At 43.7% G+C, this 25,534-nt stretch overlaps 1 protein-coding gene across 2 annotated transcripts in view; it reads left to right on the top strand.

Annotated features, from left to right (window-relative positions):
* Positions 1 to 25,534, top strand: part of UNC5C (unc-5 netrin receptor C) — a 351,284-nt gene that overhangs the window by 319,137 nt on the left and 6,613 nt on the right. For both annotated transcript variants that reach the window (XM_032400872.1, XM_032400871.1), the window contains 2 exons: positions 19,730 to 19,879; positions 21,953 to 22,117. In XM_032400872.1, coding sequence (XP_032256763.1) covers positions 19,730 to 19,879; positions 21,953 to 22,117 — 315 coding nt within the window. The remainder of the gene's footprint in view (positions 1 to 19,729; positions 19,880 to 21,952; positions 22,118 to 25,534) is intronic.

The following is a 25,534-nucleotide window of genomic DNA, read 5'->3' as shown; positions in this document are numbered from 1 at the left end:
CAGCAACCCTGTAAGATACCATTAACCCCATTTTTCAGATGTTCAGTTCAGGGCAAAGAAAAATTAAGTAGTTTGCTCACACAACCATTGAGTTCATGGTTCATGCTTGGGCAGCTGGCTGAAGCCTAGACTCCGCTCGTAGTGTGAGTTGCTGAAAGAGCCACACCCTAGAACATAGGGGACCAAGGGGAGCCGTGCCGTTGCAGGGGTGTGCAAGGGCAGCCAGCAAAGGGAGCTGTAGAGGGATGAGCACCCAGAAGAGGACGAGATGTGGAAGAAAAAAAAAATGTGTCAAGGAAGCCAAGGGAAGAATTTTTTTCTACACATCAAAGTATTTCCTTCTGGAATTTCCATCCAGAAAGTTGTTCTGGGTCATGAAAGCAGAGTGTTGCAGGTTGGGTCCACAGAGGGGATGAGACACAGGATCTATTTTTGACGGGTGACCTTGTAAGAGTTTCTGATGTTGAATAAATGATGGGAACACGCAGCTGTAGTGTCAGGCTTATGGTTATTTCTTTTATGTTCCTTGCAGATGTGCTGCTTCTAAGGCCCTGTCAGGATGGAAATCATCCCAGGCTTAAATTCTGCATAGGGAAAACTGTATTTGTAGTGGAGCCATGGGATCTGATTAAAGGCAAATCTTTTAACCACTCCAAGAAAAATCATTGTAAAAAGCGCACTATAGAAGATCTACATCATATTTGAAATGTTCGATGCATGTATTTTATATTCATTCACACAGTCTTATACTTAGGCATTCTTGACCTTTCTTCCCAACAGAAACACACAAATCCATGCAAAAAAAAAATAATAATAATACTTCAATAAAATAATTTTAATTGTTTTAATTAGTGAAAAGAAATGCAAATAGTCAACACCAAGAAAGATTGACAAACAGGTTTAAGCAGTGAAAACAACCCAGGAGCATTTTGAATCACGGTCAGTGCTGTCCAAATAGACATTTATAAATTCTCAGCATCTGGGGATCCAGCACTTAGACCGAAAAAAATATGAATAATGGATAAGGCTTTCTTGTACCTCATGGCCTTTTAATAATGTAAAAATACCAAAATCCTATTTATAGGTAAACGGTCTATCCAACATACTGAAGAGGCAATTAGTTCAGTCCCAGCAACACTGCCTAACACCCACACTTGAATTGGAACCTTGGCGCTGATTTTCAGAAAGGCCCTTTCTTACCTGAATTCTGCCTTCTTGGCACCCTGCCTGCCAAGGCCCACCAGTCTCTGCCATCTCCCTGCTTCTCTAACCACCATTGCCCATAAATAACCCCTTTCCAAACACCTCTTCCTCCTGCAAGCCCACTTGCTCCCCACACATGCCCTTCTTGAATCAGTAGTTCTCCAGCCCATGCACAGAGGACTCAACTGGGGAAGCTTTAAAAAAGACTTACTCCAGGCTCCCAACCCATAGGTTCTGATCTAATATTCTGGGTATTGGGGTTTTTCTTTGAGAAAAGAAAAACCTGGGTTATTCTGTTGTGCAGCTAAGATTAAGAACGGTTCTCCTAAACACTTGCACGGATCTTTTTGGAACTTTAACCCTACTAAGGACAAACTTTCCTACATCCTTGAATCATTCTCTCCACCATCCCTTCACCTGCTCACATAAACTGAGCCTGGATCTTCCAAGTGACACAGCCTCCCTCACAGCCCCCGCGGTGAAGACCACCCCTTCGAACTAACCACAAGGCTGAGAGGAAGAGTTCCAGTACTTCTCATCACCACTTCTGGGGCATTGTTCTACTTGGAGGGCTGGCTTTTTCTACTGCTGTTCTTATTCTGTTGCTCTGTTATTCATTATCGATTTTGGTTTCTTAGCCCCAAATCCCCTAGACCCTACCCCCAGCCTAGCAGTACCTGCCTCAGGGTCTTTCTTTCTACTCATTTTATTCCTATCTTCCTCTCAGATTCAAACTCACCATGAATCACAGTTCTTTGCCCCAAGTTATTCTGGTAACCTTCACATCATTCCCACATTATCCATCCGCCAGTGTAGACGTGCTCTGGATTTCACCCTCATTAGCATCGCCACCTGCCGAGATCCCCACCTGTGAAGCTCCCCATTTCCAACCACAACATCTGACTTTCCATCTCTCTCATGCACAAAAGGCACGCAGGCCACCCTTGGTTCTTAAGGAAGACCTCCCTCCATCTTCTCTGATGTCCTGGTCCACACACCCTCCTCTGCACTTCTCCAAATCTCCGGGGAACTCACTTGCACTCTAAATCTCTTGCTAGCTGGAGCTACCGCAGGTTTTTCTCATTTCCACAGCTAAAGATGACCACCCCTGAACAAGCCCTCTAGGTCTACTTCTAGGTTGTTGAGTTGCTCTGACAATCATAAATGTCTGCTTGAGTCTCTTCTACTCTCAAGGCAGCTGCCCTATGCCTCCCCTGCTTCTCCGCACTCCTTCCACTTATCCCTTCTCGATTCATCACATCTCACAGGGTGCTTCTTCACGGTCTCTCCTGCTCTCCCCACATCCCTGTTTGTACAGCAGCCCCTTCATAATCCAGCCCCTTCTCGAATCCAGCTCCTCTACCCCCCTCCCATCTCCAGCGCAGCAAATGGCACCCAAAAGCGGGTCTCCCCAGACCTGATATTTTCTTCCAGTTACCACTGTGTACTGGGGACTGCTTTGGCATTGCAGAAACCCTCAAGGGGGAGCCCAGCGGAGCACTCTTTCTCAGAGGTTCAGAACTACACAGTCTGGAGAGCTACTAGAAAAATCTGTGGCCCAATGTCTGGAAGTGAACATACCGAGAATATTAATGCCCACTTTTTATCATATGTGCTTACTGTCCATGTGGATGGGGAGCAAAAAAAAAAAAAAACCTCCACATCAGTCAGTTTCAAGCAACCCTGGTGCATCCTTTCATCTCCCCACACAGCTCTTTGAGTTCAGCAGCCCTGGCAACACTTTCCTGAGTTTTCTTAAGCCTGCAGGCAAAAATGGTCACCTGAAACTTAAAAGCTGTGTTTAATAGTTTGGAAGCATTGCCAAGAACTAGGATGCCAGAGGTGAGTGCCTGAATAAAAGTCAAGGCTTCTGGGAGACAGTTCTTTCATCCATCTTTTGGGTGGGTTTTTCTTCCATGCAAGTGCTTCAAGGACCAGTGGGAGCAACGTGAGGGTGAGTTCACATAGAGAGATAAAGATGCTAAGAATTGTAAACGCAGTTTAGAGGCCATTCTAGGCTCACATAGAGAGGTGCCATCTATTGTAAAGATGGAGTTGGGTCAAAGATGACAGTTTTGGGGGCACCTGGGTGGCACAGTCAGTTAGGCGTCTGCCTTCAGCTCGGGTCATGATCTTGGGGTCCAGGGATTGAGCCCTATCGAGCCCCGCATCGGGCTCCCTGCTCATCAGGGAGTCTGCTTCTCCCTCTCCCTCTACTCCTCCCCTGCTCATGCTCACTCTCTCTCTCTCTCTCGCTCCCTCTCTCTCTCTCAAATAAATAAATAAAATTTTCCAAAAAAATCAGTTTTTCTGTTTCCCTCCTCTTCAGGTGATTAAAATAATAATATTGGTGTTCTCTCATTATTTGCAAAGACTTAAATCCTAATATAAAAGGACTAGAAATTAGTAGAGAACAAGATATTTGGGTAAGTTTTAAAAACACTCAGGGAGAAACATACATCTATGTGGAAATAAGGCATTTCTGTCCCACTATCCTGAGGGTACAGTTTCTGATATTTTCCTTTTGTAATAAAGAGGTTTATGGTAAACCCTGAGATTCAGAACCTAAAAGAAGAGTTAGTTGCATACATTATGGGCAGCATGTGATGTTTACTGAATTCCTGACAAATGTGTATATGATAGGAACTGAATATGTAAATTAACATAAGCTGGCTCTCTTCGTGTAGTCATTTGGCATGGAGAAGAGTCTTCTTTGGATTTCTTCGGCTTTCACATACCCTAATTCAGGCTGCAGTCTAGAGTATAGAAACTCCGTGAAAGATCATATTATGTGGAAAATAAGAGAAAATGAAAGAAATGCTGAAAGTGAGAGGAAGTGGGAGGTCTCGTGGAGAGTGGTGCGATACTCAGTCTCCTGGGCTGTAGCTGCAGACGGGCATAGGTAGCCTGGAGAAGCTTTTTTTATCATCCTGCCGCTGATGCCTCCCACTGTCCTTCTGACACCCCCTCCATTGCAACTGTGACCCCGCAGAATCCAGAACATCTCCAGCCTGCCCCTTACGGGCTCATGAAGGCTGGCCTTCTCTTGAATTGGCCCCATTAGTCTTATCTTTTCTTTCAGTCCTCTCAAACAACCTCAACACTAGCTGGATCCATGTTTTATACTCTCAGGATGCTCATCTCTGCAATTAAGTTAATATATTTGTACGTGTAACACAAGTATTAGATAACACCAAACAATGTGTTAAAGGTTGCATATGTGTTCTTCTTCTCATTCTGCTGCGTGTATGGAAGGAAGTGTGGTGTGGTAGGGGAAACTTGAGTTAGGCTGGCTGACTTGATTGGTTCTGCCCCTCCTCGTGTCTGTGGCTCTGGTCATTGAACTGGACCTCTTTGACTAACAGTCATTTGGTCTACACCAGGGACCCTTAGATGATTCAAGCAGATTAAAGTTACTAAATTTCCTAGCACAAAACAGGTACTTGATGATGTTCGTTATCCCTCGATGGGCACTTAGGTAGAACGGCATTTTGAAGATAACGGCTCAATGAAGATACTAAATCTAATTGTGATCTAATTGTGAGGTGAGTTTCAGGTTTGTAGGCAGGCTACTTGGTCAGCCATTTAGGGACAGGGATCTTTTTGGTGAATCTAAATTTACCGAATCTTTATTACGTTCTCATGAGACTTGACCCTGGCCCTATCATATATTTTGGAAATGACCTGCCATGTTGAATTTATTTTTTGAGAGAGAGAAAGAAAAGAGAGGAAAAAATAAAAGCTGTGGTAGGCAATATAGAGGCCCCTAAAGATATCTGTACACAATGTTCAGAAGCTGTAAATATGTTACCTTACATGGCAAAAGGGACTTGGCAAATATGATTAAGAGATGAAGAGATTATCCTGGATTTTCTGGGTAGGTCTAATCTAATTACATGGTGCTTGAAAGTGGAGAACTTCTAGGAGCTATAGTCCAGGGAGCCATGACTGTGGAGGAGAGCCAGAGAGATGTGCCATTGCTGCCTTTGAAGACGGAAGAAGGGGACCCTGAGCCCAAGAATGTAGTCAACCTCCGGAAGGTGGAAAAGACAGAGAAGCAGATTCTCGCCTTAGAGCCTCCAAAAAGGCAGGCAGTCCTAACAACACCTTGACTTTAGCTCAGTGGGACCAGGGTCAGACTTTTGATCTACACAACTGTAAGGTAATAAATTTGAGTTGTTTAAAGTCATGAAGCCTATGGTAATTTCTTATGGCAAAAAATAGAAACTAACGTAGAAATTTAAAAAATGGCAAGTTCAGTGGTGAAAAGAAATACAAGATGACTTCAGAGGTTCTAGAACAACCTCAAAAGTCCTATTCCTAATTCCATAGATGCAAGGGATCATCTTTTCCTTAAAAGTATGCCCAGAGGTTGGACAGGTGACACCACCACTTCCTCGAATGCTTCCCTTTGACATTTTGCTTTAAAGGTGTCACAAAGCACGCCCTCACTGGGCGGGGCAGACGTGGCAGCTCAGACCGAGCATCCGAGCATCTGCAGCTGTGGGAGTAGCAGGCAGAGCCCTGGAAACGAAGTGACTTGACAGGGAATGTTTGCCCACGGTCTCCAGAGTCCAGCCTTGTTATCATGAGGGATGAAGCACGGCAGACACACTCAGGGGGGAGAGCACAGCGCCCCGGTGTGAGCGCAGGAAGAATAGGTAGCAGAGCCAGCGGTGGTGACCCCAGCAGGTGGGAGAGGTGGCCGACAGGTGGATGGGCCCTGGCGGGTCCTGCGGGCCAGAAGAAGGGAGTCAGCCTGCGGGAACGGAGAGTAGCTTTGCTCAAGAGCTGGCAGGAACCAGCAGAGAAGGACAGCCGCTCTGTTTGGGGAGCATGCAGGCCCACAGCTGTGAGAGTGACAGAGAGCCTCGGTAGCAAAAAGAGAAGTTTCTCATCCCCAGTGACAAGGGCAGGTCTCAGCGTGGAATTATAGAATGAGCAGGAGCAAGGCAGGTTCCATAAAGTCAGAATGGAGATGGGATTTCTTTTAAACCAAGCCAGCACGACGCTTGAGGGTTGGTCTTTTGAGGCACGTGTGGCAGGCTGAATGTCACCTGGTTTGGGGCCTTGAGACCCCCGGTCCATGTGATAGAAGCATGGGGAAGGTGGGGCTCGGGCGTGAACTTCGCAACTCAGTCGCCAGTGCCTGGTCCAGTGCCGGGGACAGAGTGTGGAGCACGCGTCCCTCTCTGCCCCGCTGTCCCCGGGCTGAAAACCTCTGGATCGCAAAGCTTAAGTTCCCAGTGCTGGCCCCAGGCTCCTTGGCAGCACTAAATACAGCCGAATCAGGGCTTTCTGTTTCCATCAAGAATAAAGAGTGCACAGACAAATCCCATCCACACAATGCAGAGAACAAAGCCAGACAAAATAAAACAAAGCCTTGATTTAACCTCCTTCCAGCCTTCTCTTCCAGAAGAAATTTTAATGCATTATGTGAGATTCGAGTTTAATCATTTCTTTCCTCCTTTCTCTAGCTGATAAGATTTCTAATAAGGAAAGGAAAGGATTGCTAGGAGGGCAGTGAGGAAAACGAGGGGGGTTGGGGGAAGGGGAGAAGGCTAAGGGCTCGTAACCCACAAATAGGATGATCACTTCTTGAGGAACTGGAAGGTAAAACAAGTGTCTGCAACCAAGGAGGCTATATGGTTCGGAGCCTTGGGAAGAGAGGAGACAGGTTCTTCAGCAGAAGAGGGTGAGCACAGAGTGTGGAGAACAGAGCCAGGGCCCCAGCACCTCACACACTTCCTGGCACAAAGTCCCCTTGGGCAGAGACTTCCCGCATTCTTTAACCTGCGCTCAGAGCATCTCGGCGCCTGCAGCTCTGTTGTCTGGGGGCTCTCCCGTGCACTAACCGTGAGACTGACACTCCAGGGCCCTGGAGGCAGATGTGGTCTAACCTCAGCAGTAATGCAGCATGAAAAATTCTGGGGTTGGGAAAACCAGAGTGTGGGAGCTGTAAGGCTCCTCCCCCTCGCCTTGCCCTGTGCCACCTCCATGAGAGCTGATCCTCTGCGCTAAGAGCCTGGGAGAGTTCTGGGTACTGGCCAGAGGTGCTCCCTTTGTACGTATGCACAGGCCTTTAAAACAGCTACGATTTATTGTGGCTCTTAAGTGGCCCAGGCTAATGGCTTGGCATGGATAATGTCTCGGTTTAATTGGTTATTGTGAAAGCAGCTTGTTTCTACTGTGGAATCTCTTGTCCATGCCTTTCGAGCGATCCCTCACAGGCCCCCTGAATCAATAGAGCCCTCACTCAGGGCCACCAAAGAGCCTGCTCCGGACAGCCACTGAGCTGGGGGAAGCAGCCATCCTACAGGATTGCTCGGATCCTGGCACCAGACTCACACACACCGGGGCCTGCTCCTGGTGACTTTATGACTGGGGTCTTGCATGTGTTCCCACCTCTGCCAATAACTGACTCCTGAGAGAGTCTTTTCAAGGTCAAGTTGCAGGGGTGAAGATAGACGTGACAAAGGAAGTCAGAGAGTGACCCCGTCTCGCAGAAGCAGAGCAAGTTTATCAAAGCAACAGGTAGAGTCACCCAGAACCAAAACAGGGCCCTGAGGGGGGAGACCTGCCAAGAGGGAGGACAACCTTTGCAAAGGAAGGTGACATTTATATTTCTGAGAACAAAGACCCTAGATGATCCTGATTCCTATGATGGCATTTCTTTCCAAGGTCACTATATTTTTCTGAAGTCTAACTAAGTGTTTTGACCTTAAATGTATTTTGTTCTTATTCTGCCCTAAGGTGTGTGCAATATCCTAACTGTGTGATCTAAAAGCAGCTGTCTGGAAGCTGTCTTAGAGCCGAGCACACAGTGTTGGGGTCACGTGTTTACGTGGTGCTCTCCCCTCCCTGAGTGGTAAGAGGCAGGGTCGGGGACTCGTCTATGTGGCCTGGAGCCTGACCCGGTTCCCAGCAGGGCATGTGCGTTGTACTGATGTTGAATGAAGGCTCTCAGGAAGATTAAGGAGAGGAAAGCATTTAGCTGTAGAGTTATATCTTATTGATTCATACATGTGTTATTTTTATGTCCTCTTCCTTCTGTGTATCATATGTATCATAAAATGGTTCTATGCAGAAGGAATTCAGAAAGTCAAGCCTTTTGAAATATAAGTTACAGCATATTTTTTAAGTGGGATCTGTTATAACATATCTGAAATTATGACAGTTAAAAACATAACAATATGGAACACAAGGCTGACTAGGTGTATCAAGTGGGCTTGCTTCTTCTCTCTTCTGGTGTAAAATTCATATAGTTGACCCTTGAACAATATGGGAGTTATGGGCACCAACCCCCCCAGGCAGTTGAAAATCTGCATATAACTTTTGACTTCCCAAAAACTTAATTACTAATAGCCTACTGTTGACCAGAAGCCTTAATGACATAAGCCTTATGACATAAATAGCCGATTAACACATATGTTATATGTGTTATGCACTGTATTCTTACCATAAAGTAAGCTAGAGAAAAGAAAATGTTATTAAGAAAATCATAAGGAAGAAAAAATACATTTGCAGTCATGTCCATACTTGTTGGAAAAACTTGGTGTGTAAGAGAACATGTGAAGCTCAAAACTGTATGTGGATTTGCTGTATGTGTCCAGACATCTCTGACTCGTGTAGTTTTAGATGATTGTAGTTTCCAAGGAGGTGTTTTACTTATTGCTTACAATATCTTTAATTCACTTTAATATTTTTAATTTGTGCTTTGGTTATTGTCTTCTCCTTTATTTTGTTATGTTTCCTTAAAGTCGAACATCCTGAGTGTGATATCAGTTGCTACTTCTCAGGAAGAACATTAAAATTATGTTTGGTAAGGATTCTTCTTTTTTTTTTTTTTTTTCTTAAGAAGTGACTTTATTGGCAAATTGCAACCTGCTTTTGCCTCTTTTTTTTTTTTATTTAAAATTTTTTATTGTTATGTTAATCCCCATACATTACATCATTAGTTTTAGATATAGTGTTCCATGATTCATTGTTTGTGCATAACACCCAGTGCTCCATGCAGAATGTGCCCTCCTCAATACCCATCACCAGGCTAACCCATCCTCCCAACCCCCTCCCCTCTAGAACCCTCAGTTTGTTTTTCAGAGTCCATTGTCTCTCATGGTTCTTTTCCCCCTCCGACTTCCCCCCCTTCATTCTTCCCCTCCTGCTACATTCTTCTTCTTCTTTTTTTCTTTCTTAACATCTATTGCATTATTTGTTTCAGAGGTACAGATCTGAGATTCAACAGTCTTGCACAATTCACAGCGCTTACCAGAACACATACCCTCCCCAGTGTCCATCACCCAGTCACCCCATCCCTCCCACCCCACCCCCCACTCCAGCAACCCTCAGTTTGTTTCCTGAGATTAAGAATTCCTCATATCAGTGAGGTCATATGATACATGTCTTTCTCTGTTTGACTTATTTCGCTCAGCATAATACCCTCCAGTTCCATCCACGTCATTGCAAATGGCAAGATCTCATTCCTTTTGATGGCTGCATAATATTCCGTTGTATATATATACCACATCTTCTTTATCCATTCATCTGTTGATGGACATCTTGGCTCTTTCCACAGTTTGGCTATTGTGGACATTGCTGCTATAAACATCGGGGTGCACGTACCCTTTCGGGTCCCTACTTTTGTATCTTTGGGGTAAATACCCAGGAGTGCAATTGCTGGATCGTACAGTAGCTCTATTTTCAACTTTTTGAGGAACCTCCATACTGTTTTCCAGAGTGGCTGCACCAGCTTGCATTCCCACCAACAGTGTAGGAGGGTTCCCCTTTCTCCGCATCCCCGCCAACATCTGTCATTTCCTGACTTGTTAATTTTAGCCATTCTGACTGGTGTGAGGTGGTATCTCATTGAGGTTTTGATTTGGATTTCCCTGATGCCGAGCGATATTGAACACTTTTTCATGTGTCTGTTGGCCGTTTGGATGTCTTCTTTGGAAAAATGTCTGTTCATGTCTTCTGCCCATTTCTTGATTGGATTCTTTGTTCTTTTGGTGTTGAGTTTGATGAGTTCTGTATAGATTTTGGATACTAGCCCTTTATCTGATATGTCATTTGCAAATATCTTCTCCCATTCTGTCAGTTGTCTTTTGGTTTTGTTGACTGTTTCCTTTGCTTTGCAAAAGCTTTTTATCTTGATGAAGTCCCAATAGTTCATTTTTGCCCTTGCTTCCCTTGCCTTTGGTGATGTTTCTAGGAAGAAGTTGTTGCGGCTGAGGTCGAAGAGGTTGCTGCCTGTGTTCTCCTTTAGGATTTTGATGGACTCCTGTCTCACATTGAGGTCTTTCAACCATTTGGAGTCTATTTGTGTGTGTGGTGTAAGGAAATGGTCCAGTTTCATTCTTCTGCATGTGGCTGTCCAATTTTCCCAACACCATTTGTTGAAGAGACTGTCTTTTTTCCATTGGACATTCTTTCCTGCTTTGTCAAAGATTAGTTGACCATAGAGTTGAGGGTCCATTTCTGGGCTCTCTATTCTGTTCCATTGATCTATGTGTCTGTTTTTGTGCCAGTACCATACTGTCTTGATGATGACAGCTTTGTAGTAGAGCTGGAAGTCTGGAATTGTGATGCCGCCAGCTTTGCTTTTCTTTTTCAACATTCCTCTGGCTATGCGGGGTCTTTTCTGATTCCATACAAATTTTAGGATTATTTGTTCCATTTCTTTGAAGAAAGTGGATGGTATTTTGATGGGGATTGCATTGAATGTGTAGATTGCTCTAGGTAGGATTGACATCTTCACAATATTTGTTCTTCCAGTCCATGAGCATGGAACGTTTTTCCATTTCTTTGTGTCTTCCTCAATTTCTTTCATGAGTATTTTATAGTTTTCTGAGTACAGATCCTTTGCCTCTTTGGTTAGATTTATTCCTAGGTATCTTATGGTTTTGGGTGCAATTGTAAATGGGATCGACTCCTTAATTTCTCTTTCTTCTGACTTGTTGTTGGTGTATAGGAATGCCACTGACTTCTGTGCATTGATTTTATATCCTGCCACTTTACTGAATTCCTGTATGAGTTCTAGCAGTTTTGGGGTGGAGTCTTTGGGATTTTCCACATAAAGTATCATATCATCTGCAAAGAGTGAGAGTTTGACTTCTTCCTTGCCAATTTGGATGCCTTTGATTTCTTTTTGTTGTCTGATTGCTGTGGCTAGGACTTCCAATACTATGTTGAATAGCAGTGGTGAGAGTGGACATCCCTGCCGCGTTCCTGACCTTAGGGGGAAAGCTCTCAGTTTTTCCCCATTGAGAATGATATTCGCTGTAGGTTTTTCATAGATGGCTTTTATGATATTGAGGTATGTACCCTCTATCCCTATACTCTGAAGAGTTTTGATCAAGAAAGGATGCTGTACTTTGTCAAATGCTTTTTCTGCATCTATTGAGAGGATCATATGATTCTTGTTCTTTCTTTTGTTAATGTATTGTATCACGTTGATTGATTTGCGGATGTTGAACCAACCTTGCAGCCCAGGGATAAATCCGACTTGGTCGTAGTGAATAATCCTTTTAATGTACTGTTGGATCCTATTGGCTAGTATTTTGGTGAGAATTTTTGCATCCATGTTCATCAGGGATATTGGTCTGTAATTCTCCTTTTTGATGGGGTCTTTGTCTGGTTTTGGGATCAAGGTAATGCTGGCCTCATAAAATGAGTTTGGAAGTTTTCCTTCCATTTCTATTTTTTGGAACAGTTTCAGAAGGATAGGTATTAATTCTTCTTGAAATGTTTGGTAGAATTCCCCTGGGAAGCCATCTGGCCCTGGGCTTTTGTGTTTTGGGAGATTTTTGATGACTGTTTCTATTTCCTTAGTGGTTATAGGTCTGTTCAGGTTTTCTAGTTCTTCCTGGTTCAGTTTTGGTAGTTGATACATCTCTAGGAATGCATCCATTTCTTCCAGGTTATCTAATTTGCTGGCATAGAGTTGCTCATAATATGTTCTTATAATTGTTTGTATTTCTTTGGTGTTGGTTGTGATTTCTCCTCTTTCATTCATGATTTTGTTGATTTGGGTCATTTCTCTTTTCTTTTTGATAAGTCTGGCCAGGGGCTTATCAATCTTGTTAATTCTTTCAAAGAACCAGCTCCTAGTTTCGTTGATCTGTTCTACTGTTCTTTTGGTTTCTATGTCATTGATTTCTGCTCTGATCTTTATTATTTCTCTTCTCCTGCTGGGTTTAGGCTTTATTTGCTGTTCTTTCTCCAGCTCCTTTAGGTGTAGGGTTAGGTTGTGTATTTGAGACCTTTCTTGTTTCTTGAGAAAGGCTTGTATTGCTATATACTTTCCTCTTAGGACTGCCTTTGCTGTATCCCAAAGATTTTGAATAGTTGTGTTTTCATTTTCATTGGTTTCCATGAATTTTTTTAATTCTTCTTTAATTTCCTGGTTGACCCATTCATTCTTCAGTAGGATGCTCTTTAGCCTCCATGTATTTGAGTTCTTTCCGACTTTCCTCTTGTGATTGAGTTCTAGTTTCAAAGCATTGTGGTCTGAAAATAGGCAGGGGATGATCCCAATCTTCTGGTACCAGTTGAGACCTGATTTATGACCTAGGATGTGATCTATTCTGGAGAATGTTCCATGGGCACTAGAGAGGAATGTGTATTCCGTTGCTTTGGGATGGAATGTTCTGAATATGTCTGTGAAGTCCATTTGGTCCAGTGTGTCATTTAAAGTCTTTATTTCCTTGTTGATCTTTTGCTTAGACGATCTGTCCATTTCAGTGAGGGGGGTGTTAAAGTCCCCCACTATTATTGTATTGTTGTCGATGTGTTTCTTTGCTTTTGTTATTAATTGCCTTATATAATTGGCTGCTCCCATGTTAGGGGCATAGATATTTACAATTGTTAGATCTTCTTGTTGGATAGACCCTTTAAGTAGGATATAGTGTCCTTCCTCATCTCTTATTACAGTCTTTGGTTTAAAATCTAATTTGTCTGATATAAGGATTGCCACCCCAGCTTTCTTTTGGTGTCCATTAGCATGGTAAATGGTTTTCCACCCCCTCACTTTCAATCTGGGGGTGTCTTTGGGTCTAAAATGAGTCTCTTGCAGACAGCATATCGATGGGTCTTGTTTTTTAATCCAATCTGATAGCCTGTGTCTTTTGATTGGGGCATTTAGCCCATTTACATTCAGGGTAACTATTGAAAGATAGGAATTCAGTGCCATTGTATTGCCTGTAAAGTGACTGTTACTGTATATTGTTTGTGTTCCTTTCTGGTCTATGTTGCTTTTAGGCTCTCTCTTTGCTTAGAGGACCCCTTTCAATATTTGTTGTAGGGCTGGTTTCATGTTTGCAAATTCCTTTAGTTTTTGTTTGTCCTGGAAGCTTTTTATCTCTCCTTCAATTTTCAATGACAGCCTAGCTGGATATAGTATTCTTGGCTGCATATTTTTCTCATTTAGTGCTCTGAATATGTCCTGCCAGTCCTTTCTGGCCTGCCAGGTCTCTGTGGATAAGTCTGTTGCCAATCTAATGTTTCTACCATTGTAGGTTACAGATCTCTTCTCCCGAGCTGCTTTCAGGATTTTCTCTTTGTCTCTGAGACTCGTAAGTTTTACTATTAGATGTTGGGGTGTTGACCTATTTTTATTGATTTTCAGAGGGGTTCTCTGTGCTTCCTGGATTTTGATGCCTGTTTCCTTCCCCAAATTAGGGAAGTTCTCTGCTATAATTTGCTCCATTATACCTTCTGCCCCTCTCTCTCTTTCTTCTTCTTCTGGGATCCCAATTATTCTAATGTTGTTTCGTCTTATGGTATCGTTTATCTCTCGAATTCTGCCCTCGTGATCCAGTAGTTGTTTATCTCTCTTTTTTTCAGCTTCTTTATTTTCCATCATTTGGTCTTCTATCTCACTGATTCTTTCTTCTGCCTCATTTATCCTAGCAGTTAGCGCCCCCATATTTGATTGCACCTCATTGATAGCCTTTTTGATTTCTACTTGGTTAGATTTTAGTTCTTTTACTTCTCCAGAAAGGGTTTCTCTAATAACTTCCATGTTTTTTTCAAGCCCAGCTAGTATCTTTAAAGTGATGATTCTGAACTCTAGATCTGACATCGTACTAATGTCCGTATTGAGTAGGTCCCTGGCAGTCGGTACTACCTCTTGTTCTTTCTGTTGAGGTGATTTTTTCCATCTTGTCATTTTGTGCAGAGGAGAATAGATTAATGAGAGAACAAAATGCTAGCAGGGTAACAACGTCCCCAGAAAATATACTCTAAACAAATCAGAAAAGACCTGAAGCAGTGGGAAAAGAAAGGGAAAGAGAGAAAAAAGAAAAGGAAAGAAAAAAGATAAAGATAAAGATAAAAACAAACAAAAGCAGAACAAAACAAAACAAAACAAAAACAGAATGTGATCAAATATGATCAGGCTGGATTATAGATCAGTGCCACACACTAGATTTTGGGTGTATTTTGGTCTGTTAAAAGAAAGTCCCTCCCAAAATTTTAAAGAAAGAAAAACTTATATATGTACAAAAATAAGGGTTGATATGATGAAGGGATGGAATATGACTGTAAAGATGGAAATTATAAAAAATTTTAAAAAAGGATTTGATAAGTTGTTTGAAAAAAGAAAGAAGAGGATTAAAAAAAAAAAGAAAGAAAGAAAAAAGGGAGAGAATGTGATCAGGCAGGGGAGTAGAAAAAAACCATACACTAGAGATTTAGAGTATATATTGATCTGTTAGAAGAAACTATCTCAAGATTTTAAAGAGAGAACAACTTATATATATATGCCAAAAATACGGGTAACTACTATGAAGGGATAGAATATGACTTTAAAAATGAAAAATAAAAATGTTTTTTTTTTTAAAAAGGGATTGATAAGATGGGGCGCCTGGGTGGCTCAGTCGTTAAGCGTCTGCCTTCGGCTCAGGTCATGGTCCCAGGGTCCTGGGATCGAGCCCCGCGTCGGGCTCCCTGCTCCGCGGGAAGCCTGCTTCTCCCTCTCCCACTCCCCCTGCTTGTGTTCTCTCTCTCGCTATGTCTCTCTCTGTCAAATAAATAAAAAATCTTTAAAAAAAAATAAAAAATAAAAATAAAAATAAAAATAAAAAAGGGATTGATAAGATGTTGGTTGAAAAAGGGAAAAAGAAAAATTCAAAAAAAAAGAAAAAAGGAAAAAAGAAAAAAAGACAGTTAAAAAAAAATAATTAACTTTGAAAGACTAAAGAATCATGGTAAAAAAGCCATGAATTCTATGTGCAGTATTCGCCTAGCGCTGGAGTTCTGCCGTTCTCATTGATCGGTAAACTTGGTCTTGGCTGGCTGTTCTCGCTGATCTTCTGGGTGAGGGGCCTGTTGCCGTGGTTCCCAAATGTCTTTGCCGGAGGCAAAATTGCCCCGCCCTTGCCGGTCCCGGCTAAGTAATCTGCTCGGGTTTGCTCTCCGGGACTTTTGTTCCCTGCAAGCTCTCCGTACAGCTTTGGAGGCCGAGAGTGAAAATGGCGGCCTCCCAGTCTCCGCCCCGGTGGAGCCGAGAACTCGGGTCCCGCTCCTCAGCGAGCCCCCAGAGAAAAGCAGTCAGTCACTCCCGTCTCCCCGGTCTCCGGCCACACTCCGCGCTCACCCGGCCTGTGACCGCGCCTTTCTATCTGGCACCCGACCCCGGGTGGAGTCTCCAAACCCAGCAGATCCCCGCGGTGCGCTCCCGCAGCTCTCCTCCCGGGGGAAGAAGGTGGGTCTCCCCAGATCTGCTGCTTGTTGGGTCCCTGCTGGAGGAGCAGTGGCCCGACTGTGCCGCGGATCACGGTTTATGACAACCCCGAGCTGAGAGCCCGCGCCTCGGCTCCGTCTCTGCAGCCGGCTTTCCTGCTCTGATACCTGGGAGCTCTGCCGCACTCAGGCACCCCCGGTCTTTCTGTGACCCCAAGGGTCCTGAGACCACACTGTCCCACGAGGGTTCCACCCCCCACTTCGCCACCAGAGTGACGTCCCTCAGCGGAGCCGACTTCTAAAAGTTCCGACTTTGTGCTCTGTGGCTCTATCACTTGCCAGAAGCGGCCGACAGAGGCCCCTCCCCCGCCGTCTCTCCTCCCGAATATCGCCTCGGATTCACTTCTCCGCACGTCCTACCTTCCAGAAAGTGGTCGCTTTTCTGTTCAGAGAGTTGTTGCTATTCTTTTCTTCGATCTCCTGTTGAGTTTGTAGGTGTTCAGAATGGTTTGATCCCTATCCAGCTGAATTCCTGAGAGGAGACGAAATCCAGGTCTCCTACTCCTCCGCCATCTTGCTCCGCCCCCCTGGTAAGGATTCTTCTTACTGAATCATTTATTCTAAGGCTGATTTCTCCCAGAGGTAGCAGTGAAAGGACATCTGCGCAAGCCAGTGGTCTCCAAAATGGCCCTCACACACCCCAGGCCCAATGAATTTGGGGGCCAAAAAGATAATAATACTTCCGTGTTTATTCATCTTAGCTCATACTTTTAACCTTATGTGTATTTTATAATGTAATACAGTAACTTACTGATGTGTTAATATAGGTATATCATTTATAAAGAAGCATAAAATGCATGCTCAGTTTTTTGATTGATAGGCATGTGCAATCAGATATGTTTGGAGAGGGACCTCTGCTGTAAGAATGGGTACATCCCAATGGGCAGTTTATCTTTCACCAGGGTTCATATCTAATCAAAGGGGACAAAAAAGTTAGGTTCCTCCCAACTCTATGCAGCAGCTTTCTGCCGTTCCTGGTTGGTGGAAAAGCAGAGAGCTTAAGAATATGGAGATGTGTTCTCTATCTCCATTATCTTTAAAATGACATCTTACTGTGGCACCTGGATGGCTCAGTCAGTTAAGTGTCCAACTCTTGATTTTGGCACAAGTCAGGGTCTTGGGGTTATGAGATCGAGCCCCTCGTCTGGCTCCATGCTCAGCGGGGAGTCTGCTTGGGATTCTCTCTCCCTCTGCCCCTCATCACCCCCACTCTCTTTCTCTAAAATAAATAAATAAATCTTTAAATCTTTTAAATAAAATAATATAAAATAAAATGGCATTTTACTTGGTACTTTCAAAAAAGGCTGAAGCCAATGCCGTCTGTCCCCACTAGTGAGAACTCTTAATCATGCCCTTTGAGGTCAGTGCTGAAGCAACCAAGGATTGAGGCCTATTCTTGGGCTGACTCCAACCCAGACTTTGCATTCAAATGTGGTATTAGATTTCTTGACTTCAAGGTCATGACCAATAGGCAGTTTAGGTTTTCAATGGTCCTCCCTGCCAAGAAAACTGATAATGTTCTCTATATCCTCTGGCAATCTATGTTGATTGTGGGAATGGGGTGTGGATTATACATTGTTGGGTACAATTTCCTCCCAGAATACAATGCATCTTCTTTTAGACATCCCAGGGAGATAATTTGGACATAATGAAGATCTATAGTAATCAGATAATTACTATCGATTGCTCTTTAGACGTCTTGATGAGGTAATTAGGGTATACTGGAAAGAAGCTAGAACTGATTGATTGGCATGACTGTAATCTCAAAGATTTCTAATTATGTTTCTTTTCTTCTAATGGCTTATAAACAAACATCATTTTAGCTTTAGAATTTGTCAGGTGCCAGGTTCACTGGGAACATCAGCTTTCTCTATTATGCTAACTAGACACCAAACATGATCAACATAAGCTCATTATGCCTTGCTGCTGAAGCAGAAGAAACTGCAATTAACCCTCACTTTTCTTATTCATCTTCATTTCCACATGGCCAGATTCTTGTCGAGGAATGGAGTGTGAAGTGTTCCACAAGGAACATGTGCAACTCTGGGTTGGGTAGAGCTGTATGGCTTATTGGGGACCCTCAAGAGCCTGCTGAGCTGTAGGCACAGAGAGCCAGGGCACAACATATGTGTCCCGGTAGCCAACTGGCTGGCTGGGGGTCGGCTGACTGCTCAGACTCCTGTCACAAGTAATAGCTACTCGTCAGCCAGCAAGGTTGAATCCTTTCAGTGTAAATATTCCAAGGCGGCTGGACCATGCCCGTCTCTCCATCAGTACATTACTGCCTCATTTCTTCCATTAAACACTAATTAGAGGAATCCATGTCTGAGACCATATTCCATATTATCCTAATATTTCCTACACCTTGTAGGACCTTTCAGCGGCTTGCATTGTTCAGAATAGTGGCCTGACTCAAAGATGATGAATGCTAAGAACCACTAAGAAGCCCCTAGAAATGAACAATTTACACGTAATCAATGTTGGTAAGCTCTGCACTTACTGGGCTACATGTGCGTGAGTTAGAATTCATTCAACAAATGCACAGTGGACGTATTTCTGGGTAAAAGGCAGTCTGCTTCCCATACTCACAATTCTCTGCCATGATCCATCTGTGTTCGGTACTCTGGTGGGTGCCCAATACGTGTGTATGGAATGACCTGAATGGGCGCCTGTGTTATTGAACCCCATGCTTCCAACTGAAATGTCACCAAAAAAGAAGATTGTGGTTTCCTTTTATATTTTTATAAAATCCATTATTTTCCTGAACCCTTAAAAAAGAAAGAAAGAAAGAAAGGTCACAAATTGCCTACACATGAGTGTCGCTAAAACGTTTAAAGCAGGACAGGAGCTAATCAAAGTGCACAGGGATGGTTCTGACAACAAAGGAGACTCAGCATATTTTGTTCATTGATAACTTAGGGTTTTTGCTGTTTGGATAATTACAGCTGTACTTGGAAATGCTTCGTTAACTCCCATTAGCTTGTCTGAGGAATAAAAGTATATTTAGAATTTGTCTTCATGTTACATCTTTATAGTAGAAGTAAAGTTACATAGCAAATTTTTTGATCAGCCACAGTTCTTGAGAAATGAGGTATTCTTTTCCAGATTTAATCTGAGTATAACTGTTTAGTTCAATATTTGGTGCTGACAGACCTTCCTAATCTGTATCAGTATATTTTCCTCTAATAGGACGTTTTCTTTTAGTTTTTGATAATTGGGAATTGTGCAATGGAGAATTTTAAGCAAAAATGTTATTATTTCTGTAGGTAAAGGAACTACAAATTTTTTTTTTTAAATGCCCCAAATGCATTCCAAATCTTTACTTGTTGGCTGGTTTTGCCAAGTCCAAGACGTGGGTTAGTTTTCTAGTGATTTGCCCTTTTCCCTAAAAGTTCATTGAAAATCGACTTCTGTTAACTGTTTATATTTTTGCCTGTTTTTTCTTTCATTTGGAGTTCTTCCCATCCGGGGTTCTGATTGTTATTTTCCAGGATTTGATTAAATCTCCCACTTGTCCATCGGGAAATGCAGACTGTCCTGAATTTGCCTCACAGCATATGATGCAGATTGCTGAAAGGGAGCTGATGGTCAGGAGGACTGAGTCACACACAAACGGCAGGGGCTTACGTTGGAGGTCCTCCAGGCTGCAGAAGTGAGAGTCTGCACGAGTTAGTTGTGGTGTGGGGGAGGCGCTGTGAGGAAACCTGCTCATTTGATGAGAGAGCCAGCCAGCGGAAGTAATACGTTCAGTGATTTGCTTTTGACTTTGGGCATGTCATTGTAGGAAGTATTGCAGCTTGAGAGACAGATGGGAGGACAGCTCCTAGAAGAACCTAAGGCTCTTCATTTTAAAGGCAGCACCCACAACCTGCGCCTGTCGATTCACGATATCACCCATTCCCTCTGGAAAAGTAAATTGCTGGCAAAATATCAGGTAAGTTTCCCGAGCTGAACCAAAGGATTGGAGACAGCTCCAAGAAAGAAGTCTAAAATTATTTAGACATAAGATATTCCCTTCCTTGAAATTAATTCTGTAACAGTACTTGTTTCTCTAAAATGGTGTAAAGTTATTTAGGATTTCTGAAAAATACTCCAGAATATTTGAATTTTTTTTCTTAATTCTCCTTCAAATAATTGTACTGTCATTATTTTATTTTTAGTAAAAGGACTTCCAAGTCCATCATTTCAGTTCACTTTCAGAATAAATGCTAACACTGAATTGATAAAAGCAACCTCAAAAATGCCTTCGTGAGGGAAAACGGAAGAACAGTGTTACCCCCCGTGTGACAAATTAGACCCCAGCCTTGCTAGGAAAATACCTTTACCTTGAAAACTTGGAAGGAACACCAATTTGGAAATTGAAATAGCACCTACAAATAAAATCTGATCAGGATTTTATTAGATAACAGCATAAAAATACTGGTCCAAAGTCTCACTGCATGGACACATGGGAAAAGCAGAGGCCTCTCCAGGTGTTGTCACCCCCTCCCCCAACGTCTTTGAGCCTGAGCTCCCAGAAGGCTGTGTGACGGGATCTCTAGCCTCATACCCAGTCTCAGGAGATGCAGACACACTTCGCTAAGCTGCAAGTCCGTGTCTACACTTCGCTAAGCTGCAAGTTCGTGTCTACACTTCGCTAAGCTGCAAGGCCGTGTCTACACACATGAGAATCCAATCCCACACCCCAGCACTGCAGCTCCACAGGATGTGACTTCCTGATAGAAGTCAGTGAACATACTAAGAGTGAAGGGAAGATTTCCAGCTCATTCTTAGTCTCGTAGGTCTAATATGTACACATAAGTTGTGGGAAACAAACTCCCTAGCTTGCTAGCACTCTGGAGCTTTCGTAGGGGGTGCCTACCAGACTTTTCTGTATAACTCAGCCCTCAGTAGAGGGATCTGGCTTTTGACTTTCTCATGGAATCTCTCTCTCTGCTTTCTTCTCTTCTTTCTTTAGCAACTGCCATAAAACCCCATAAATCTTTCCCTTTTATGAACAGTATCCTTTGTGCGATCAGAACAGAAAATACTATTTTAGTAATAATGATAATCTGATAGTAGTTCAAGCCAAGCCTGGCTGAATTCCTACCATCTGCCAGACACCCATGCACTTTGATTTATCTCATTTAACCCTAGCAGGTCTATGATTAGGTACTCTTTTGCTTACTTTTTCACAGATAAGGAAACTGAGGCATGGGAAGGTTAACTTACCCACAACACCAAGTAAGCAAGGGGAGGGTGTTCTCATTTATACTGAATTGGGCTCCAGAGCCTCTGTTCTTAACCACCATATTCTCCCCACTTCTTTTTTTTTCTTTTTTTTTTCTTTTTTTTTTTAAGTGTATTAACCTTTTCTTTCCTTTATGGACATAAGATTCTAGGATGGGCTCTTTAAGGTGGTCCAGACTTTTAGAAAATGTATGTCTGTTAGAGGCTTGGTGCTTTTTAGGCCAAGGATTTTCTGCAGCAGCTCATCGGGGCCCCCAGTGTCCCGCTTGCAGTGAGTTTTGGTTTTCCCCATCCTGTGCAGAGGGAGCACGTAGACATGAAAGGGAACTGGGTCAGTGCTTTATCCTTTAGACTTTCTTTGCTTTTCTCCAGAACACCACGGCAGGGATTCCTTTTAATGAGCAATGACTGGAGTGTGTAGGTTTTATTTTGGGAATTCGCTAAACTTTTGAAAACCCACTTCCGATGGCTTCTTTTATAAATGACAGGGAAGTGGCAGACTGGTTAGGTATATAGATTTTGGAGGCTGATTCCCTGGGTTCATATCTCAGCTCTGCCACTTACTAGCTGTGGGATTGGAGGGGGGGATGGTATTTAACATCTCTGGGCCTCGGTTTTTTCATCCGAAAAGTGGGTTGGGATGTCCTTATGCATGGGCCTCTCTCAAGGATTAAATAAGGTGATGTGTACTCCCAAGAAAAGTACTTGGCAGGCAGTGTCTGAGAGTCGCTTTCGGTGTTAGTCCCTCATCGGCGGTTAACATGGTTATATCCTTTAGGAGATTCCTTTTTATCATATCTGGAGTGGGTCTCAAAGAAACCTCCACTGCACATTCACCCTGGAAAGATTTAGCCTGAACACAGTGGAGCTGGTTTGCAAACTCTGCGTGCGACAGGTGGAAGGAGAAGGGCAGATCTTCCAGCTCAACTGCACCGTGTCAGAGGTAAGAAGCTCTTGTCTGCCTCAGAAATCAGGGGAGACAATGACCTTGTGAAGGAGAGGGGGGTGTGGAGGACAAAAGTGTCTCAACATAGGCCATGGGGGAAGTCCTGAAAGGCTTGGTATAGGTCCTATTTATTAATAGAGTGATATTTTTAATGAACACAGGGAGCAAGATATAGAAAAGAATATAATAGGAAATCCTTTTTGAAAAATAAGCCTTTTCTATTTTAGGTCATGAATTTAAGGATCATGTTCTAACTTTTTATGACCGATCCGAATTTCAAGTACAAGGTAGAATTTAAGTGGTGTGTGCATGGAGTCACTTTTCCCGAAGCATCCCTTGGTGCACCATGTTCTCCCCATCCTCCTTTTGAACAGTAGAAACCCTCCACACTGGAGGAACAAAGGAAAAAGAGTAAGCCAAATGGTCAGAAGGCAGCATTTCCCAGGGCCTCTCAGCCAAGCTCGAGCCCCTGGCTGAACCACAAAGTGCAGGACTGTCATATATTTTAAAACTACAGCGGGACAGTCGATTTAAAAGACTCTCTCCCGTGCTGTCTCATGCACAGTGACAAATGAAATGTCACACTCTGCGGTGTGTTTCGTGCTCCATGTTGTATTTAAAGACTGTCTTCCTTGGCAAACCAAGGAGGGGGAAAGCATGTCGGGCTCCAGGACGCTCCATCCTTCTTTCCCACAGCCTGCCGAGAGCCACGGCCACTGTTTCCTGCTGTAGTTCCGTGAGACTTTTGACTCATAAACAACTTTAGTCACAGACCCTGGTGACATTCATAAGGAATGATCTCGGTGTCAGAGCGCCATGGCAACCGTCCGGCCCTCCGAGGCGCAGGCCCTATCTCCCAGGCACACAGCACCACCCCTGCTGGCTCAGGAGGGTGTTTTCACTTTCCAGGCCCAGCAGGTCTGCAAAGTTCAATAACCACCCAGCTCCCATGACAACAAAGGCTGCGGAATTTTGGAGGGGGGGCGAGGACGTCTGCTCCTTTGATGCTTGCTTTCAGTTCAGTGTGAACGTTTGCTGTGTGATGAAAAGCTGGATGAGGCGCGGCGGCCGCACGTGAAAGGGAGCTGTTCAGTGGCCCCCACCACCTGCCCCCAGCCCCCCCGCCCCCCCATCAGGGCCATTGCTGGGCAAGGACAGTTTTGCAAAGTCTGATCACCATTTAAGGACTTTCACCCTTGTGCCAAGGTAAAGGAAAGATGATTTCTTTTGCAACTTGGTGGCAGTCAGAGAGGCCAGCCCTCAGTCCCGCCAGAGGCCTTTGGCCGCGTGTGACAAACAAGCACATTTCTCTGAGGGAGGGGCAGAAATGACTGGAGTCATATGACTTTGGGGATTATGGGGCACTCTGCTGCTTTTACTTCTGGGTCACTGCGTCCCACCGCTATGGTTAGCATTTGAATGCGGGTGCATGCGGCCCACAGAGGGGGGACGTGTGGGGCTGAGTACTGATGCTGAGGAACAAGGCTCAGCTCTGAACAATTGATTCTGGAGAGCCCTGAGCCCCAGATCCTCATCAAAAGCTTCGAGTCGGGGTACACTGTGACTGACAAACCGTAACCAAACATAGAAAAGATGCCATTTGTGGTGCCTTTCTCCTGCACGGGCCTCCTTACTAGGATCACAAGGCTAGCTGGCAGGTGGGCTGGGGTTGCAGTTCCAAAGTGCGCTCTTCCAAGAACGAGCTGACTGGCCAGGAATGTGCTGCCCCCTCCCCCCAGCCACCCACCACTCAACGCACTCACCAGCAGTCATTTATAAAGCCGTGGCCCTTGGCCTCTCTAGTCAGGAAGGACCTGTTGCCCCCCAGGGAGATCAGGCTGTGCTTGACATAGACCGTGGAGATGTCAAGAGTCAGCCAATTGTTCCTTACTGGGTGCTTTGACCAGAGATTCCTTAACAAGAGACAAAGCCTTTAGTCTCACAGAGATGGAGTTTAAGAATGAAAATGTCTGAAAGAAGAAAAGCAGGGGCATGAATGCATGCCCAAATGTAAATAATGAAAAATTTTATTTTATTTTTTTAAGAGGGCTATGGGGGAGTAATAACAGTGAAGCTACCCATCAACAAGAGAAAAAACAGTGTAGAGAAGAGAGGGAAATTTAAAGTCTCGTCAGGCCTTCTATTTACTGGTAACTATACACAGAGACCTATGGTAGGAAATTCCCAAATGGACAGTTCCACGGGGATAAGGGCAATCACTTCACCCCTCTCGCCTCAGGTTCATCATGTGTAAATTGGTACAATAACAAAGGATGAACTCTTGTGAGCAATGAATGAGTGAATGTTAGTAAGTGCACTGAACAGAACTTGGCTCATGGCCCATGTTCAGCCAGTGTTCATCATTATTGTTGGTCCCCTTGATGCTGTTAGAATTACTGGGTTCTTGAGTAAACTCTGCCTCTGCAGTCTGTGGCATCTGGCATCAAAGTAAACTTTAGATTCCCTTTCTATCAAAAGAGTAAAATAAAACCTCAGTCAGCCACTATGAAAATAAAGGAATGAAAAATAAATCTTAATAAGTAAATGAATAAATATTTGTTCCCAGAGTAAAGAAGATGGCTTGTCTTCCCAAGTTGGTTGATCACACCTTGCTTTAGATCATAGCTTTGAACCCTGGAAAAGGTGGAACTTCGGGAGGCAGTATTAGTCATTTGTTTGACTGATTCCCAGATAAAAGTAACAATTATAGTTTCCCACATTTGCGAGGCCTTCTAACCACTTTCTGTACACTTATTGTACATGAAGAATAATACTTAAAATGCGCAAAGTAACATCAGCCTGCTGAACTTATCCCATCTACTTACTCTTCAGTTTTCTGTAGCCTGTTTAAACAACTGTTAGGAAAATCTAGTTTTCTGAGGTGACTTCAGGAAGGAGAGTCAGAACACGGGAGTGGAAAGTTGTTTCTCCCACACAGCGCTGAAAATGTGCGCAGTCACCCACAGCAGCTGCCGGGCTAATGTTGAAAAATCATATGCCTACCTGAGAGAACCGTGGCATCAAAGACAGATGGTACCAATATCATAAATGATTATTGTAATAAGCATTCTGTGAGAATAAACTCTACTCTTACCTGGAAGGAAAGGAAGAACTAATAGCAACTGAAATTTTTAGATGAAATGTAAATGTATATTTTTCTTTTACCTCCAAGCCCGTTGTCATCCATCTGATAAGAGAGACAAGGAATTATGCCCTAATGGGCTTATTGCATCCACAGACAAAGAAATAGGCACAGTAGTCAGGGCTGGTGACTGGGGCCTCGAAGGCCCACATGAAGGGGTGAAGGTTTTTACTCACCAGGAAAAGGGTGGCAACATGAATATGTGGCAGACCCTCCCGAGAGGCAGGCCTGCCTTTACCTGGCCTTTACTTCAGGATTTAATGGTGAGACGG

This window comes from Phoca vitulina, unplaced genomic scaffold (genome assembly GCF_004348235.1).
Source record: "Phoca vitulina isolate PV1807 unplaced genomic scaffold, GSC_HSeal_1.0 scaffold3, whole genome shotgun sequence".
NCBI lineage: Eukaryota > Metazoa > Chordata > Mammalia > Carnivora > Phocidae > Phoca > Phoca vitulina.
The sequence above is the reverse complement of the archived record's forward strand: the minus strand, read 5'-3'. Positions and strand labels throughout refer to the sequence as shown.